Source organism: Vigna radiata, unplaced genomic scaffold, assembly GCF_000741045.1.
Source record: "Vigna radiata var. radiata cultivar VC1973A unplaced genomic scaffold, Vradiata_ver6 scaffold_70, whole genome shotgun sequence".
Taxonomy (NCBI): domain Eukaryota; kingdom Viridiplantae; phylum Streptophyta; class Magnoliopsida; order Fabales; family Fabaceae; genus Vigna; species Vigna radiata.
In genome coordinates, this window is record NW_014542367.1 from 913,442 (window position 1) to 933,516 (window position 20,075).

The following is a 20,075-nucleotide window of genomic DNA, read 5'->3' on the forward strand; positions in this document are numbered from 1 at the left end:
TTTGTCCTCACTCACACACTTTCCGAGAAAACTTCCCGGAAGGTCACCCATCCCATAATTACTCTAGGCTAAGCACGCTTAACCATGGAGTTCTTATGATTTAGGCTACCGAAAAGCAAATGCATTTGTTGATATGAGTAGACAAACCTATACAGTCACTAGATCCCTCTCATTCCGGTGTATGTTCGATTCGTCCATGTGACCCTTCCACTGGAAGCCTGTCAGGAGCCGCTCCTTGTCCGTGCCCCCTGCACCATGCCTCTTACACCGGCGATCACTCCCCGCCCTCGTCAGTGCCCGGGTGTCACACAAGGAAATCTAGACATGGGGAAATTCTCTCGGGAGTATTATTACCTAGACATAGGGATAAGAGGACCGATTGCTTTTAAGCTTCTGTGCGAATGTAATGCATGATCAATTGCTAGGGAGACAAGACATTGTAAACTAGTAATCTGGAGTAGGCTCTCTTCACCGAGACATCGGGTTTAAGGTAAATTAGAAAGTGACATTGACATTAACGAAGAAGTTGAATTCGTAAATACATGAGAGTGGATAGGATAAGTCATAAACCACAACAACATAATTCATCCATATATCATTCACCTGCGTATTCTTTGGTCAATTGATCACAACTTGCATTCATGTTTATTTTCTGTTTTGCATTATAAACACTGATTTTCGTTTCTCAAGTCTTAAATAATCAACAAATCACATGACTGTCTAAGCCAACGAGTCTCTAGGGAAAATGATACTTGGTCTTACCATTTATATTACTTGATACGATTCGGTACACTTGTCGGAGTCTTAACATTGGATGACTTCCACTCCAACATTTCTTTTGCGGTTGAGCACATAGAGATTCTATAAAATTCATCAATAGTGAATGTTGAGGAAATGATGTTCTTGGCTCTGACATCATATGTTGAGATTGTAGATAAGGGAAGCATTGATTTAGCTAACCTTAATCTCACAGTGTTTTATTCACTCTGTTTTTGATGATTACAACACATTATTAATAACACATGTCTTGTTATGTGTTACATGTTCTGTTTCTTATTGATTGATATCTTGTTGAACATGTTTTGTGTTTATCTTAATATATGAATGCATATTCATTGTTCTGACATATGTTACATCTATTGTGATTGCATTGCATATGTTTTGGAAATGGAAAACCAGATGCACTTTGATGAACTTACATTGTGTGGACAATTTGCAAGTCCTAAGTCGACTTCATTATTAATTGAATCGATTAAGACTAAAGACTTTGCACATATTTTCAAATACAGTGCTATGTGAGATTTTGCATTGAAAAGAATTTCAAAATGTGCAAATGTGTCAAAGTCGACTGCGTGTGCTTTGCATTCGACTTTGTTAGTTGTTTTATTTGAGATTCTGTTATGCTTGTGAACAGTAACAACTATATTTTTAAAAGTTAGTTAAGCATTGAATGAGAGTCAAATGTATTGAATGTGGAATTAATTTGTTTGACTTAATAGCTACTACTTTGACTTAACTATTATTACTGTCAGAGGACAATCGACTCTATTAGTAGCTTAGTCGACTACAGGAGCATCTGATTTATAGAAATATATAAATAGACGAGACCTAAATCATTAAGAAAACTTTTGGAAAAACTAACATTTTCATATGTTGTTTTAGATTGTTTCTCTGTGATTTAGTGCTCCAAGAACTCATCAAGAAGATCGTGGATATCATTCTTTGAAGAGGTTCTAAAGGAGAATTCTGCTATGCTTACTGGTTGATCAAACCTTGCATATTGCAGTGCTTGCTTGCTGATCAAGATTTCTCTCAATCTTTGTAAAGATTGTGGCTGTTGTACCTGTTGTGATTATAGGGGGTAGACTCGTGGAGTCTTGTACACTTTGAGGATTGTTCAAAGTGGGTTGCAGACTACAGGAGAGGGGATATCTTGTTGAAGATCTTGTTGTGTGTATTGTCTATATTTTGGTTAGAGGGTTAGAGAGGTGTTTTATATTTTTGACGTGAAGGTCTCTATAAAAGCCTTGTTGTAAAAACCTTGACCATTATAGTGCATTTGCTTCCTGGGATTGGAAGAACATTGGATGTAGGCATTGAAGCCGAACCAGTATAAAAACTTGCGTTTGAATTCTCTATCCCTTATCTGTTACATTCAGTTGACTCTGTTAATTACGTAGTATACTTTGATTTTCTACTGCACTTAAATTTTCAATACTTGCGATTCAAGAAATTGTGTAAAGGTTTCTAATTTGCGAAAAAGATTTTAAAAAGACTCTGATTTTGAATCCTCACCAATTCATACCCCTACTCGGTGTTGAAACGAAGCCTACCTGTTTTCCAACATCATAGTGAGCTCTTCGGTTTTCATCTGCATTCCATTTAGAGAAGTCTTTGACCTTTGTCTTACCATTCTCAACTTTTGTTGGTTCAAAGGGACCATTGATAGTAGCATCCCAAACACCTTTGTCCACTGATTCCAACAAAATTTTCATCCTTATTTTCCAAAATGGGTAATTTCCACCCGCAAATAGTGGTGGCCTAGTTATGGATGCACCTTCTCTAAATGTCTGAGATATATTGGTCATCAGGAACGTTTTAATGGATTAAAAAGTACAAGTAATTAATTAAAATTCGAGTAATTTTCAATTTCCCGGCTCTGGTACCAATTGTTAGAAAAGTAATGCCTTATATCTCAAGCCAAGAGGGGGGTGAATTGGTTTATGCCTTAAAAACTTGATCTTTTCAAAAGCTCTGCACAATCTTTGGTTTTCTTGAAATCAATTAAACAAGAAGTGATGAATCAACAATAAAAGAGAAAGAGTAGAGAGAAAGATCAACACAAACAATCTATACTGGTTCGGCTAATCCCAAGCCTACATCCAGTCCTCCTTCAACAACCTCAGTTGAAGGGAATCCACTGTAAATTTGATAGAGTTTATAGAAATACAGAGATACCCCTTTCAATGTACTTCTCACCATACTCAAAAACAAATATAGCAAACAAGAGATGAATACCCTCACTCCCTTACAACACTTGAGAACACTCATAACTCTCAAACCCCTGGCCAACACGCACAGGTATACAAATATAGATTGTTGATGAAGATCTTGATCTTCCAGTCACACTCCTCTTGGTGTAGATCACATCAGAACAATTTAGCCCACTTTCTTGAAAGAATCTTGGTATGTAGCTAACCTAAATTGATCCTTGATTCTCCAAGAAAACTTCTTGAATGCTCATGTAATCAAAACTTAATTAAACAGTTAGTATATGAAAGTGATAACAATTGTCTATTTTGAAACAAAGCTCAAGACGCATATATATAGGATTTTTTGAATCTTGACACAATTTAATCGATTAAGATATATATGTAATCTATTAAGCTTTTCTTTCAGTTTTAACAAGTTTGATTCTGTTTTAACAGATTATCCAAGCATGTAATCGATTATTTAATCATACTAGCCAATTATAAATTCATTTGAACGTTATGACACTTTAGGCTATTAAGTGAAATGGATTTAAACAAAGTAAACTGATTTAACCAATTATACAACTTATGTAACAGATTAATCCTATACTTAAGAAAATTTTCAATCCAATTTCCATTCTAAATAGATCAACTCACTAATGACACATATATTGCTTAGCTTTTTGTTATCACCCTGGCAAGTGTACAAGATCATATCAAGTAATAATAGACAGTAATTCCAGATATCGTTTCACAAGGGACTCTTAGGCCTAGACGCTCATGTGAATTGATTTCATAAGACTTGAATAAAAATTGAATTTAGGATATGTAAATGCGAAATCTAAAGTAAACATGCAAATGCTAAAACTGAATCAATTGACAGATAAAGATATGGATGAATGAAGTTGTTGGGATTTACGGTTTCATCCTGATCCACCCTCCTATATCTACTATTCCTATTAGATTCAACTTTATTATCAATGTTCATGCAACTTCCTAATTTACTCTAAACCCGATCTCTCGGCGAAAAGAGTCAATTACCATAATTACTAGTTTACTATCTCTAGTCTTCCTAGTAATTACTAATGCATTAATGATAGAAGCTTAAAGCCATTGACCATCTTATTCCTATCTCTAGGCAATATTTAATAATCAAGAGAATTCTTCTCAGTTCTAGATTTCCCCGTACATCCCCATATCGACAAAATCAAAGATCATGACATTGAATGAGTTAAACAATGCAAGCTTTAAAGTACAAAGAAGAAAACACAAACTATTGGTAATACAAGTATATGAGTAAAATATCAATTTCGATATAAGAGAGTTTCCAAAGGATTACATCGTTTCCCAACAAAAAAGGGTTTAGCTCACCATTGACAGGGTGAAACTATATGGATTTAATGGAAAGAATGAAAGAATAAACCTTAGAATTGGTGAATTAGAGCCTTAACATCCAAAATCCGCCTCCAAGGAATGTAAAAGGTGTTCTATCGTCTTTCTCATCCAAAAGATTACCCTAGAATTGTTCTGAAGGTCTATTTATAAGCTATGAAAAATTACAAAATTTTGGCCCAAGCCCAACTACAGTGCTCAGCGCTGGTTTCATCGCTCAGCGGTAAGTGCGGCACTTCACTGGGACGCTCAGCGTTGACGCCCAGGCATCCTGCCGTATTGAATTGAAGATCTCAGCGCTCAGTGGTGGCTTTTGGCGCTCAGCGGTAGGCACGGTTCTTTATTTTCCCCTCAGCGTTCGCGCTTAAGCGTTTAACAGTGACTTCTTCCACGAGGCTGGCGCTCAACGCTGAGATTGGCGCTGAGCGGTGGGTGCAATTCTTCTTTTGCACCTTTCTTCATCCTTTCTTGAGTCTAACTCCTTCCTACTTCACTTTCCATCCTTCAATTCTCATTAAATCCTGTCAAAACAATGTAAAACCAAGCATAATATCTCTAAAACCATCTTTGACTCTCATGTAACCTAACTTAAGTGTTTTGCATGATTTTAAGCTCAGTCTAAGTCATAAAAGGTGTGTTTTAATATCAATTTCAAGTATAAAAATAACGGTTTTTAGACCGTTATCACAACCCCAAACTTAGAACTTTGCTTGTCCTCAAGCAAACAAAACAAAACATAACTTTCCACCTATCATCAAAATGCTTCAACACATTCAAAACTCATCCTTCCACAACAAGCAATTACTCAATTAAGCTTTTCAATGGAATCTCATCAAGATGCACACATGCTTCAATTCATTCTAACTCACATAATGTTCAAATAATCACATACTCTTCCACAGATGATATCCTTATGAATGATCAGTCAACTAAGCACAAATGTAATCATGAATTGCAGAAATTCTTTCCAGGCAAAGTGTTTCACTCAATCACTCAAGTGTTTTAAGAGGTCACTCATTCCCTCAACTATTCACACGTCACATATAACAAAATTGCCTTTCATCTTTTACAATCAACATTCTCACACATACATGTCATCACAAGGATTTTTTAAGGCTTATAATGAGGTTGGGCTAACAAGAAAAATTGGTTTTCCTAGATCACAAAATCCTTGAGTAAAGAGAGTTATTCAACATCCATAGTTCAAGCACCAACTCTCTTTCAACCAATCTCACTCATTCCCAACTTTTCCCTTTTTTCTTTTACTTTTGCATTGAGCTTATCTTTCATACTTTTCTTTTCTTTTCTTTTCTACCTTTTCTCATGCTTTTTCTTTCAACACATTAACTCAATGCTTCTATTTTGCCTTTCAATTCTCCTAACAATCCCGAACTTGAACCTTTGTCAATACCATTCAATTATTCTCAACTCAACTCAAGGTAAAGATTTTTTCTCAAGAAGGTTTTCAAAGTGTTTCAGGCTAAGGTTCAAAAAGGGTAGAACAACTTGTTCTCTTTACTTTGGGTGAAAATTTGGCTAAGTAAGGGCTTCCAAAAACGGCCTTGATCATATGACACAAACATTTAATTCAATCAATCATAAAGATTCAGGCAAAATCATTCATGCTTTCAAATGAATAGCAAAAATATCAATCAAAAACTCTGGAGCTCAAGACCTCACACAATTATGCTCACTCAACAGCTCAAATACCAATCATACACCCTGCTTAGCATCGTAACCACAATCATAACTCATCATGCATCTGTTCACACGACTTGTGAACAATTCACCTGTATAAAAGCATGTAAAGCAATCTCAATCATCATTCACATCAAACATCATCAAGCATACTCATCATGCAATCAACAAGTCAAATCATTATCAGATAAGGTGTTCAACCAAGTACCATAAAACCTACACTACTCAACAGAATTTAACCTTTTCTAAAAGTTCAAATTACAAATGAAAAAGAAAAATAAAACCCTGTTCCACTACAACCGGCATCCCTCAGTAGATTCCATATCACCCCATGCTATCGTCAGAGTCATCATCATCTCCAGCATCTGCATCCTCAAAGTCATCATTCTTATCATCATCTTCAGCTACTTCAACTACACTCTCCTATGCTTGCTCCTGTGGCCACGCCATAGCACTATGGAACTCATCCATAGTCCACTTGTGTGCTGGTGGTGTATCATATAGACTCACTATCATCTTAGCATTGGCCACCTGCCCTCTATACAGAGACTCCAATCTAGCCTCCATCATAGACATATACATGTCTCTCATCTCCAAAGACTCTACGTGTTGTGCTGGTTCATCCTGCTGGGCTGCTCCTCTCCTAGGGCATCTCCGAGGCACTAGTCTTGCTGCCTTATCTCCTCCACAGTACTGCCTGTAATATGCTCCATCAATGGCCTTCCTAGGCCTCTCAAATGGTGGAGTAGAGGGATCCACCCCAGCCTGTTGGCACAAATGTGTGATCAAAGAAGGATGACCCAGTGGTGCCTTGCTGCTCACAGTAGCGGTGCAACTCTGAATCTCATTAGCAATGACTTCACCAATGTTCACATTCATATTTCTCAACATGCAATATATGACTATGATCATGTGAACTGTGATGTCTGACACATGGGAGCAAGGTTGGATCTTAGCATGAGTGAATGCCATCCAATATTTGGCCAGGGGTGTCAAGTAAGCTCTCTTGATGTGAATAGGCACACAACTTGGATTCTTGTGGAAATGCCCTCCAGGTACATAAAGTACACTCTCAATTTCCTCATAATCTGAGCACTCCCGGACATTCAATGCATACTGACACTGCTCACCAACCCACTCAGTCTCTAAGAAGTTGTTGATTGTTTCAGAATCAAATCTAATAATCTTCCCCCTAACATAGCTTGTATAACTTTCTATGTTCACCCCCATTGGCAGGGCATTTGTGTAAAACTCCTTTACCACTGCAATATTGGCAGGTGCAGGGTATGTTGCCAATTTCTCCCAGTTTTTGCTCTTTAACTCCTCACCAAACTGTGGAGCCAAGTCTGGGATCCATACCGCCATCCTCTCCATCAACAACCGCCTTTCTTGGACAGTTGTGTAGCGTTGCTCATGCCTCCTAGAGAGGAATCTAGGAGAGTAAGATCTTTCTGGTTCTTTCTTGTTGTTTCCCATGGTCTTAACTCTTCTTGAAGATGACGATGCCATTCCTATATCAAATACAATTCACAAGACCAAAGAATTCACCATTAAGGGTTAGCAAACCATCAAATAAGTGTTACTCCATCACTGACCAACGCTGAGGGCAAAACAGGACCCCTCAACGCCACCTGCAGATCAAATTCAAGCAAACAAATAACTCTACAGCCCACCGCTCAGCGGTGACGGCGACAATTTTTGAAAAATCATGTTTAAACCTCTTTAATCTCAACCCAAACATAAATTCCTCAGTTCGAGACCAAAATCACACAATTTAACTGATGCAAAACGTTTCTATTTCATCAAATCATGCATAAAAACCCTAAAATCATCAAAACATTTCTCTTTAATTTTTCATATTTCTACACATGTTCTCATCAAATCCATATTCTAGAAATCCTAAAATGGAAATTGCATGACTTACTTGGGTGGAGATACTTTGAATGCTTGCAAATGCTTCTTGAATGATGACGGATGCTCCTCAAATGTAGTGCTCTCACCAAAAACCCCAAACTTTGTCAATGGAATGGTGCAAAGGTGATGAACAAATGATTTTTGGTGAGTGGGTGATGGGAAAAGTACAAAGAAACCCTTGAAAAGATTTTAGGAGTGCAAGAAAAGTGTGAAGTCTTGAAAATGACGCTTGGGCGAGCCCTAAGGAGTGTTTAAAAAGTGCAGATGGGCCTCCTACGTTGAGCTATTTAAAAAGCCCAAAACTGCCTCTACGACGCCACCGCTCAGCGCTGGGTTACTGCTGAGCGGTAGGCGCGATTTAAAATCTTTCACCCTTTTTGCTTGCCTGAGCGTTTTGTGACCTGCAACACTTAATTTCAACTCTCAATTCACAATTTTTATGCAACCTCCTCTCTCATGCAACAATCAAATCCTAAAATGCAATTAAAATAGAGTTAAAAATAAATAACAATCAACTGGGTGGCCTCCCAGGTAGCGCTTGTTTAACGTCACGAGCCTAACCCAAACCTTTCTAGCACTTGTCAGTAAGTGGAAATCTTTCCAACACCCTTCAATAGGTGTGCTTACCTGTATCCTTCAGTAGATACATAAATAATAAGCATCTGGCAGTACATGTTACCCAATAAAAATTGTTTAAAAATCTAAAAATTACAAGTCCAAATAATCCAAAATAGTAAATAATGTTCAACAATTACTGGGGTGCCTCCTAGTGAGCGCTCTTTTAACGTAATTAGCTTGACCCGGTAAGCTCATATCTTCTCTTCCATGTTGATGTCTTCATCACACCAACTCATCAATTGCCTTCTATCAACCCTTTTGACTCTTCTGGAGTATGGACCTTCAATTTCTACTACTCCTTTCTTTCTATGCTTCTTCACCATCCACTCCTTCTTCTTATATTTCACCCGTGAACCAAGTTGGAATGGTGCGTCCTCTGAGTCAATGTGGATTGTGCCTCCTTTGTCAACATCTTCTTCTTTATGTACCTTCAAAATATTACAATTATTATCATTGTTAGCACATTTAGATCCCTCAACTGCAACATCTTTCTTTGAAGCTTTATATTTGGCCCTCTTTTGTATTCGTGTAAGCTTCTCTTCCGAGATAGTATAAATCAACTTGCTTTCTTGGTCCTTCAACATAACCATCTCATCATGAATGCTTATAACCATTTTGGCCGTTTTCATGAATGGCCTCCCAAGAATCAACATAATCATCTCATTGGCCTCCATCTCCATTACGACAAAATCGACCAAAAATTCAAGATGCTCAACACGAATGACCACATCCTCCACCACACCAGCAGGTCTCTTCGAAGACCCATCCACCACCACCATAGAAAGGTTATATGGTTTTAATGTTACCCCACCAATCTTTTTCAGTAAAGATAAAGGCATCAAGTTAATACCAGACCCAGAATCTAGCAAAGCTCTCCCTACATCAGCATCTCCAATGGCGCATGGAATAGTAAGACTCCCTGGATCCTTCATCTTAGGCGGATGCTTACTCTTCTTAGGACGTGTACAACTTTCCTGTTTCTTAGTTTCTTCTTCTTCAAGATCTATAACTTCTCCAAGATAGTACTTTATTCGCTTGGAATAAATAGGAAGTTGGTGAAGTACTTTAGCTGAAGGCATAATGATCTTCATCTAATTAAAAATCTCTCTGGAATGCCCAATATTTCTTTCTTTTCTCTCTTCTCCACTCTCATTTTCTCTATCTTCTTCTTTTTCAAAATTTTTTTCTCTCCTCTCCTCTTCTTCATCCTCACTGCTCTCTAACTCAATAATCTCTTTTTCCACTCCTCTCTCATTTATGCTCATTACAACTTTGCACTCTTCTTTAGGGTTAACATCAGTATTAGTCCTAAATTGATTCTTTTCCGTGACTTCCACCCTTTTTGAGAGTTGACCAATTTGTATTTCCAAATTCCTAAAATTAGCCTCATGACTCTTATAATGAGAGTCATAAGGCTTCTGACACGACTCTTAAGAATTTATCAAATTTATCATCCAAGCTTCTGACATTCTCAGTCAAACTAGCCACTTATTGCCATAAGGGTGGTTGTTGTGGTCTGTTGAAAAGGCCTCCTGTCTGCCCAAATGGGTTACTCTGGCTCTGCCCAATACTAGGGTGGTTCTTCCAACCTTGGCTATAGTTGCCTTGGTTGAAGTTATCCTATCTATACTGGAACTGATTACCCATAAAATTAGCCTCTTCTTGTGCTTCTTCAGGTGCAGCACATTGACCATTAAAATGATCACCACCACAAAAATCACAGAGTTGTTGAGCTTGAGAAACATTCCTTATTTCCTTCGGAATTTGCAACATAATCTTTGATAGGTTCTCCATTTGTTGAGTGAGAAGTTTAGCTTGAGCTAGCAATGCATCTTGCGTAAGCAATTGGAGAACTCCCCTCTGTTGAACTATCACACTCCTTTCATTATTATTCTCCTGCTCACTTGCAGACATGCATTCAATCAAGTCATATTGATGGGTGTCGCACCCCATGCAAAATTTAATGTGCATAAAAGAGTGCAGTATAGACTAGGAAGTGACTCCTAGGTCGTCTCTCAAGGACCAAATATGGTTCGAGAATTAGGTCAGACACGAAGGGGAGGGGGTTGTTGAAAGGATTGTGAATGCAGTTAAACTAAACTAAAACACAGATGCAAATAGAAATGTAAAAAAGGATTCAAATACAGAATAAAAACGGTTGGTCATTAACTCAATCACTATGTTTCCTATCATAGATCAACAAAATAAAACCGACTCAAACCCCTAATCCACCACAGTTAGCCAACTAAGGGAAGGCTAATCATGTTTTCATAAAAACGAACTAAGCGAACGCAATGTTAACATCAATTCCACTTTATACCATGCAGTTTCATCGACTAAGCGAAGACTCAACACCAACTGGGCAACTAAGCGTATACCCAATCGCAAGTGCAAATGCAGATTTCACATTAACCAAGTCAGAGTGGCAAACATAATTACAGTCAGAAATCTCAAGGAAACATTATAATTTCGCTCATGACCAAACCGACTAACCTAAGCTAACATGAAAAAGAAATTAACACACCTGAACAGAACATACAACATAGTGAACGAAAACCATAAACTGAACATAACAGGCAACATAGTAAACGACGCGTAAACCAATTTCAACAATTAAGCTAATAAAAAAATGCACATAGTCAACTAGATTAAACACATCCGTAGAGCTAAAATAAAGTAAATAAAATAAAAAGCTTGACCACTAACTATAATATAAAAGTGCACGGGTACAGTAAAGGATGAGACACTAGTTGAAACGACTATCAACACTAAATAAAAAATTAAAGGCTTCAACAGTAGAGTAAAAGTGAAATGAGTGAGCTACTATTCTAAAAGCCAAATCTAATTCTACTCCTAATAAAGCTAGACGTCACAACTGCTTTGAAATAGCCTATCTCTAAAGGCTACTCCAGGACGTTGCTCTTCATTGCCTCTCACAAAACATTCTCCATATTTGCTACATTTTTCCAGGCTCTCTTCTTTATTAGACTTTGTAGGTGTACAGGTGTTAAGCCAAAAATTTAAAGTTTGTAAAGCTGTTTCTTTTTTTTAACAACTGTCTACTTTTTGTTTCGGTGCTGTGTCAGAGGATATAACTCTTTTAAATAAAGGGTTATACTCTGTTTTCATTTTTTCAATAAGAGATATAGTTTTATTCAGAGTGCAAACACATTACCTTTTCTCCTCTCTTGTGTGCCTAATCCTTTATGGTATTAGAGCAAGGTCTGAAACCTGTGAGTGTGAGTGGAATGCGAGATTTCTTCAGAGTGTATCTTGAGGCCATCAAGAAGTGAGATATCTTGAGTCTTCAAGAAGTGTAGAAGAAGAACATCTGGGTGGATAGGAGTGCAAGGAGGAGACTACGGTGGAGTTATGGNTGGACTAGGAGGAATACCGCAAGGGTCTTATCCAATCTTTGATGGAAAAGGTTTTGATGAATGGCATATCAAGATGAACGCCATTTTTGGCTTCCAGGATATTGCGGATGTGGTGTTTGAAGGATTGCCTGAGTTAAGCACCAAGGCCTCTGATGAAGAGAAGAAAAACTTCAAGACTCAGCAAAAACTGGATAATAAGGCTCGGTTTATCTTCTATCAGTGTGTTGGACCGAGAGTGTTTCACAGAATTTCAAAGGCTAAAACAGCAAAGGAGATATGGGAAATCTTGCTGAAAACGTATGGAGATGGAAACAAAACCAAGAAAGTAAAGATGCAGGCGTTAAGGCGGCAATTTGAAAGTCTAGTTATGGAGGAGAGTGATACCGTTGCTGATTATTTCGATAAGGTGCAAGAACATGTGAGTGCTATGCGGGCGTGCAGGGATACAGTTACGGATCAGTATATCGTTGAGAAGATCCTAAGAAGTTTTCTAATGAGGTTCGATCATATTGTAATAACAATAGAAGAGACGCGTGACTTGGAGACCATGGAGGTAGAAGAGCTCCAACATTCGTTGGAGGCTCATGAACACAGATGGAAGGAACGTAGGCATTGTCAAGAACAAATCTTGCAAGTCAGATCCCAGATTCATGGAAAGGGAAAAGGGTCCAAGAAGTTTGGCAAAAAGAAGCAGAAGGAGGGTCAAGAACAACAAGAGAAGGACTCCAATGACTCTGCAAAAAAAAATAAAAATAAAACAAGTCAGATCAAGAAAAAGGCTGGAAGTTTGACAAGAAGAAGGTTAAATGTTTTAATTGCCAAAAACTTGGACATTTTGCAAAGGATTGCTGGAAGGGTGAAGGTGAGAAGAATAAACCCAAGAACCAAGCCAATCTTGCACAAGACAACACATCTGACTCAGAAGCAGTGATGTTGATGGCAAGAACAAGCGAAGATGAACTAGAGGAGGCGTCTTGGTACCTTGATTCAGGGTGCTCGACTCACATGACTGGAAGAAGAGAGTGGTTTGTCAAGATGAAGGAGGTTTTGAATGGCAAAATCAGATTTGNCGATGATAGGAGTNTGATTGCAGAGGGGTCTGGTCGGATTGTGCTACGAGATGAAAATGGGAGAGAAGTGNTGATAGATGAAGTATTGTTCGTTCCAGGACTCAAAACAAATTTACTGAGTTTGGGACAACTATTACAGAAAGGTTTTGCAATGAAGATGGAGAATAACTATCTTAGTATTTTCGATCAAAGCAAAAGAATGGTTATTAAGGCAAGTTTGTCTCAAAACAGAACCTTCCGTGTGATAATGAAGGCTGTGAGGCATCAATGTTTTAATGCAGTAGGAAAGTCAGTCGAGTGGTTGTGGCATCTACGTTTTGGACACCTAAATTTTAGGGATTTGTTTCGGATGAGTCAACATTCTATGGTGAGTGGTTTGCCTTTGGTTAACATTCCAGAATCTGTATGTCATGAATGTGTTCAGTGCAAGNAAACANGAGGACAATTTCAGAGTTNTGTGCCTCAAANGACAACAGAAAAATTGGAGGTTGTATATTCAGATGTATGTGGACCCATCCAAACTGAAACCCCAGGAGGCAGCAGATACTTTGTGCTTTTCGTTGATGATTGGACTAGAAAAGCATGGGCTTATCTGATTAAAAGAAAGAGTGAAGTTCTGGAGGTGCTTAAAAGATTCAAAACCTTGGTTGAAAGGTAGAGTGACAAGAAGCTCAAAGTGCTAAGAACGGATGGAGGGGGTGAGTACATCTCGGCAGAATTCTGAACTTATTGTGAAAAGGAGGGAATAATGCATGAGTTGACTCCTCCTTACACACCAGAGCACAATGGCACAACAGAAAGAAAGAATCGCACCATAATGAATATGGTAAGGTGCATGTTGAAAAGCAAAGAGATGCCACAATTTTTATGGGGAGAAGCAGTGTTGACTGCAACATATATTTTGAACAGAACGCCCACTAAAAGATTGAAGGATATTACCCCAAAGGAAGCCTGGAGTAAGATCAAGCCGAATGTGGAGCACTTGAGAGTATTTGGCTCCGTCTGCTTCAAACACGTGCCAGACCAGTTGAGAAGAAAGCTGGATGATAAGGGAGTGCCACAGATTTTGGTTGGCTATCATCCAACTGGTGGATATAAGTTGTACAATCCAGAAACTGGGGAAGCTACGGTTAGTAGAGATGTGGTAGTTGATGAGGAAAGAGTGTGGGATTGGAAGACTATGCAGAGAAAGAGTATAACTCTTCAGTTGGAAGATGAGACTTCGGGAGGTGAATGTAATCCAGTAGAAGAGAAGCCTCCTGAGCAAGAAAGGAATCAGAGGAGATCATCTAGAACGTCACAGCTACCTTCACATTTGAAGGACTATGATTTGTCCTATGATGCTGTAGTAACTTCAGAAGGGAACTTGGTCCATTATGCTCTTTTTGCTGAAGCTGAACCCGTGACTTTTGAGCAAGCAACTGCAGATGATAAGTGGGTTAAAGCTATGCAGGAGGAGATTATTTCCATAGAGAAGAATCATACTTGGGAGTTGACTGAGTTGCCTGATGGTAAAAACCCGATTGGTTTGAAGTGGGTTTACAAAACTAAAGTAAATCCAAAAGGAGAGATTGTGAGATATAAGGCGAGGCTGGTTGCAAAGGGGTTTTTGCAAAAGGCTGGAATAGACTATGGTGAGGTTTATGCACCGGTGGCTAGGATGGAAACGGTGAGACTTGTGGTGGCTTTAGCAAATCAGTTCAGTTGGTCATTAAATCAATTAGATGTAAAGTCAGCTTTTCTGAATGGGAAATTAGAGGAAGAAGTCTATGTGGTGCAGCCCCCTGGATTTGAAGTTAAGGCGCAACAGGGTTGGTTTACAGATTGAAGAAAGTCTTGTATGGGCTAAAGCAAGCCCCGAGAGCTTGGAACCGTAGGATTGATAATTTCATGAATAGCATTGGTTTTGAGAAATGCATTTTAGAACATGGTGTCTATGTTCAGAACAGCAAGAGAGAAGGGAAAGTTGAAAGACTGATAGTATGTCTATATTTTGATGACATGCTCATCACTAGGAGCAATGAGAAGGTGATTCAAAATTTCAAACTGCATATGTTGAATGAGTTTGAAATGAGTGATTTGGGTAAGCTGAGTTACTTTCTTGGCATAGAGTTTGTGGAAACCGAGAAAGGGATAGTGATGCATCAATCACGCTATGCTAAAGAGATGTTGAAGAAGGCTGAAATGCATGATTGTAATGCGGCAAATACACCTGCAGAAGTGGGTCTAAGATTGGAAATTGATCCAGAAGAAGAGGCTGTAGATGTTACCTACTATCGTAGCATGGTGGGAAGTTTAAGATACTTGTGCAATACAAGGCCAGATGTGAGTTATAGTGTCGGTCTTGTGAGCAGATACATGCAAAATCCCAGAATATCACACTTGAATGCTGTGAAACGCATTTTGAGATATATACAGGGCACACATGGCTATGGCATTCTGTTTCCAAGAAGAAAAGGAGGTATGGAGGTGAGAATAAAGGCTTATTCTGATGCAGACTGGTGTGGAGATAAAAGTGATAGAAAAAGAATAAGAAGGTATTTGTTCTTCCTTGGAGACTCCCCTATATCATGGAGTTCAACTAAGGAATCGGTGGTGGCTTTAAGCTCTTGTGAAGCAGAATATATTGCAGCTTGTGAGGCAACGTGTCAGGCAATGTGGCTGAAATCTGTGATGGAGGGGTTGAAGATAGAACTAACGGGAAAGATAAAATCGTGCATTGATACTGCAATAGATTTGGCCAAGCACCCTACTTCTCATGGAAGAAGCAAACATATTGAAACGAAGTTCCACTATATCCGTGAGCAGGTGAAGGAGGAAAAACTGGAGTTGTGTCACTGCAAATCAGAGATGTAGCTTGCGGACATTCTAACCAAGCCTCTCAAATTTGAGAGATTTAAAAGCCTGAGGATGTTGATTGGGGTTACTGGAACACTCTAGTTTTTGGCTTAGGGAGGTGTATTAGACTTTGTAGGGGTACAGGTGTTAAGCCAAAAATTTAAAGTTTGTAAAGTTGTTTCTTTTTTTTAACAGCTGTCTACTTTTTGTTTCGGTGTTGTGTCAAAGGATATAACTCTTTTAAATAAAGGGTTATACTCTGTTTTCATTTTTTCAATAAGAGATACAGTTTTATTCAGAGTGCAAACACGTTACCTTTTCTCCTCTCTTGTGTGCCTAATCCTTTATTCTCCCTCTGTAACATGCTGCTTCCAGGAATATAATCTGATAGATAGAAGTCCCTCTCCAAGTGGCGGCTGGTGCTTTTTAAAGGAAGCCATCCCGAGACTGTATGCCCTACATTGAATTAAAAATTTAGCACGTCCTCCTTGTTGTCCGTGTGAAGGCTGGATTTGAAGATGGATGGGCTACTTCCATGCGCACCTCCCAAGTTCAGCGCTGCACGCTTTCTCCAGAAAAATAAATACAATCTGGGTCGTGTTGCCTTCAAATGCTGCTGGATGGTGGAGTTGGGAAGCTGCAGTTTGCACCGCTGAAGATGTGGCTGCACCCTTCTTTTTATTTAATCCGTGTGCATGGGCTGTGGGCCGTGTGAAGGCTGTGAGCGTTTTGCATCCAAAGTTGCTGGACGTGATGGACTCTTTCAACCCTACTGCATCGTGGAGATGATGGGCTATTGAATTTCTTGGACACATGAAGGCTGGATGGGCCGTGTATTTGGAGATGTGGTAACTGCTTCTTCTATTTTTTTCTTCCAATCGGTGCCTCTTGCTTGATGCTCCAAGCTCCTTGCTGGATGAAGGTTGGACCGTGAGCTCCTTGGACCAAGCTGCTGGTCTTTCGTATACTGCTGGGTGAAGAAACATTTTGGCAGTGAATGTGGAGTGCAACACATGGGTTGCACGTGAGGTGCTGCTGGAAGCTACCTGATTTGCTAACTGCATTGCTGAATGAAGAAATATGTTTGACGCATGTGTGCAAGCTGCTGCACTTTAAATTAATTAGCCCACTTCAAGCCCATGAATGAAGCACCGTTCCAAACTTGCAGCTTTCGTGTGCACGGTCCTTTGCTGCCAACAAAATAATATCCAGCCCATGTCTGTTGTTTTCTTTCAGCCCAAATGAGTATTGTTGCTACTTAATTTGAAGGCAAATAAATCTTATTTGTGCTGTTAGACGTAATTGTTGAAGCCCAGGCCATGAAGATGTTGTTTGCAATGTTACAGCAGCTGAATCAACGCATCCATTTTGTTCTCGAGGAAATTGAATCATCCATTCTGCACCTCCATCACGTGCTACTTGGACCGCTTCCTTTTTATTTCTTCCAACAAAGCCTTTTTATTTTAGTCAGTGGGGTGCAGGCCAAGACCATGACAACCTAGCAGCTGGGCGTGTACTTCCAAACCAAATTCAATCAACGCTTTATTTTTCTTAACCCATGAGCAGCATGCGTTTTTTTCTTTGCTTAACGTCACACCTCCTTCAATTGAAACACCCTTTCAACTCCAAGAATATAGGCTGGGTCGTGGATTTCTTTTTTTTTTTTAATAAGGGAATGAAGAGTGAAGACCAACCCTTCTTAATATAACCCGTGACAGCAGCAGCTCCCATAGATGGTGGCTAGCACATCTTCATTTAATCCATTGTGCTTTTTATTCCAGCTCGACTCCATGTGCACTCCAAAAATTGAAATCCATACCTCTTCTCTCATTTTAGCTCAAAATAAAATTGATGTGGAATTTTTTTTTAAGTCCCAAAATTATTGACCAATACTTTCCCTATAATCAATAATGCAAATAATTAGTCTTAGATAATTCAAATTAATTAAAATTGGAATTTCTGATCAAATTAAGCAGAATTAGCAGAAACGGGAAAATATCGGACATTTAAGCATAATTCCCTGATTAAATTCGGTACAATAAGCTAAGTGAAATCAATAGAATATCGACTCATCACATATGCCTCATCATCAGGCTTCATCTTAATATTCCCTCCAGCTGATGCATCCAACATAAGCTTGGACTGAGTACCCAGGCCTCTAAGGAACGTGAGCACCAATGTTGTTCTGTCAAAACCATGTACAGGCGTCTTTCTTAGTAAACCTTTAAACCTTTCCCACACCTGACCTAGAGTCTCCTCCATGCCCTGTTTGAATGAAGAGATCTCCAGCTTTCGACTGTTAATCTTGGATTGTGGGAAATATTTACTCAAGAATTTAGAAACAACAGCCTCCCATGTTGTAAAGCTCCCCTCTGGAAAGGAATTTAGCCATAACTTAGCATTGCCTCCCAATGAAAAAGGAAGCAAACTAAGTTTTATTCTGTCATCTGATACTCCACTAATCTTTATGGTATTACATATCTCACTGAACGTTGTAAGACGATTATATGGACTTTCATTTGACAATCCATTGAATTGATTGCTCTGCACTAGATGTATCAATGCAGGATTCATAACCATGTTCAATGTGTTGTCCCTTGGCATAACAATGCTATTAAAATGTTAGGGACCAACAGCATTAGTTGCATCTGCTAGAGTGTGTCTAGGAGCTCCTTGTGCCATCTCTTTTGTACTTTGAGTAGATGCCTCTGGTGAGAGTTGTAAAAGTCCTTCAGGAGAGGGGAATAGCTCTCTATATGGTCTTCTGAATTTCTTCCCTCTCCTGTCACTTAATCCTTCAAGAAGACGTTCATTTTTCTTGATTCTAGTGTGAATTGCTTCCTGCATACACAAGAAACAAAAACCCTAAAAAGCACTTTTATATAAAAAATAAAAACAAAAACAAAAAATAAAAATAAAAATCAAGTCAAATTTAATCAAGTTCACACTACTAGAAAAGTTAAACCAATGAGTCTCCGACAACGACGCCAAAAACTTGTTATCACCCTGGCAAGTGTACCAGATCGTATCAAGTAATAATAGATAGTAAGTCCAGATATCGTTTCCCAAGGGACTCTTAGGCCTAGACGCTCATGTGAATTGATTTCATAATACTTGAATAAAAAATGAATTTAGGGTTTGTAAATGCGAAATCTAAAATAAACATAAAAAATGCTAAAATTGAATCAATTGATAGATAAAGATATGGATGAATGAAGTTGTTGGGGTTTACGGTTTCATCGTGATCCACCCTCCTATATCTACTATTCCTATTAGATTCAACTTTATTATCAGTGTTCATGCAACTTTCCAATTTACTCTAAACCCGATCTCTCGGTAAAAAGAGCCTATTACCATAATTACTAGTTTACTATCTCTAGTCTCCCTAGTAATTACTAATGTATTAATGACAAACTTAAAGCAATTGATCATCCTATTCCTATCTCTAGGCAATATTTCATAATCAAGAGAATTCTTCTCAATTTTAGATTTCCCCGTACATCCCCGTATCTACAAAATCAAAGATCATGACATTGAATGAGTTAAACAATGCAAGCTTTAAAGTACAGAGAAGAAAACTCAAACTATTGATAATACAAGTATATGAATAAAATAGGAATTTCGATATAAGAGAGTTTCAAAAGGATTACATCGTTCCCCAACAACAAAGGGTTTAGTTCACCATTGACATGGTGAAACTATATGGATTTAATGGAAAGAATGAAAGAATAAACCCTAGAATTGGTGAATTGGAGCCTTAGCATCCAAAATCCGCCTCCAAGGAGTGTAGAAGGTGTTCTGCCATCTTTTTCTACCAAAATATTACCCTAGAATTTTTCTTAAGGTCTATTTATAAGCTATGAAAAATTACAGAATTTTGGCCCAAGCCCAACTACAACGCTCCGCGCTGGTTTCACTGCTCAGCGGTAAGTGCGACACTTCACTAGGACACTCAGCGTTGACGCCCAGGCGTCCTACCGTATTGAATTGAAGATCTCAGTGCTCGGCAGTGGCTTTTGGCACTCAGCGGTAGGCACAGTTCTTCATTTTTCCCTCAGCGCTGGCGCTTAAGCGTTTAACAATGACTTCTTCCATGAGGCTGGCGCTCAGCGCTGAGATTGGCGCTGAGCGGTGGGTGGGATTCTTCTTTTTCACCTTTCTTCATCCTTTCTTGAGTCCAACTCCTTCCTACTTCA

General features: G+C 38.8%; 2 protein-coding genes across 2 annotated transcripts; both read left to right on the plus strand.

The window, feature by feature from the left end:
• Positions 1-11,966: 11,966 nt before the first annotated feature.
• Positions 11,967-12,902, plus strand: LOC106779945. Its single transcript, XM_014668164.1, has one exon. It carries the CDS (start codon positions 11,967-11,969, stop codon positions 12,900-12,902), a length of 936 nt encoding a protein of 311 aa, XP_014523650.1.
• Positions 12,903-14,931: 2,029 nt separating this feature from the next.
• On the plus strand, positions 14,932-15,897 carry LOC106779947 (uncharacterized mitochondrial protein AtMg00810-like). The gene has a single exon (XM_014668165.1). It carries the CDS (start codon positions 14,932-14,934, stop codon positions 15,895-15,897), a length of 966 nt encoding a protein of 321 aa, XP_014523651.1.
• Positions 15,898-20,075: the final 4,178 nt, after the last annotated feature.

Coding starts and splice junctions, on each gene's coding strand:
- LOC106779947 (XM_014668165.1), top strand. CDS start 14,932: ATGAATAGCATTGGTTTTGAGAAATGCATTTTAGAACATGGTGTCTAT.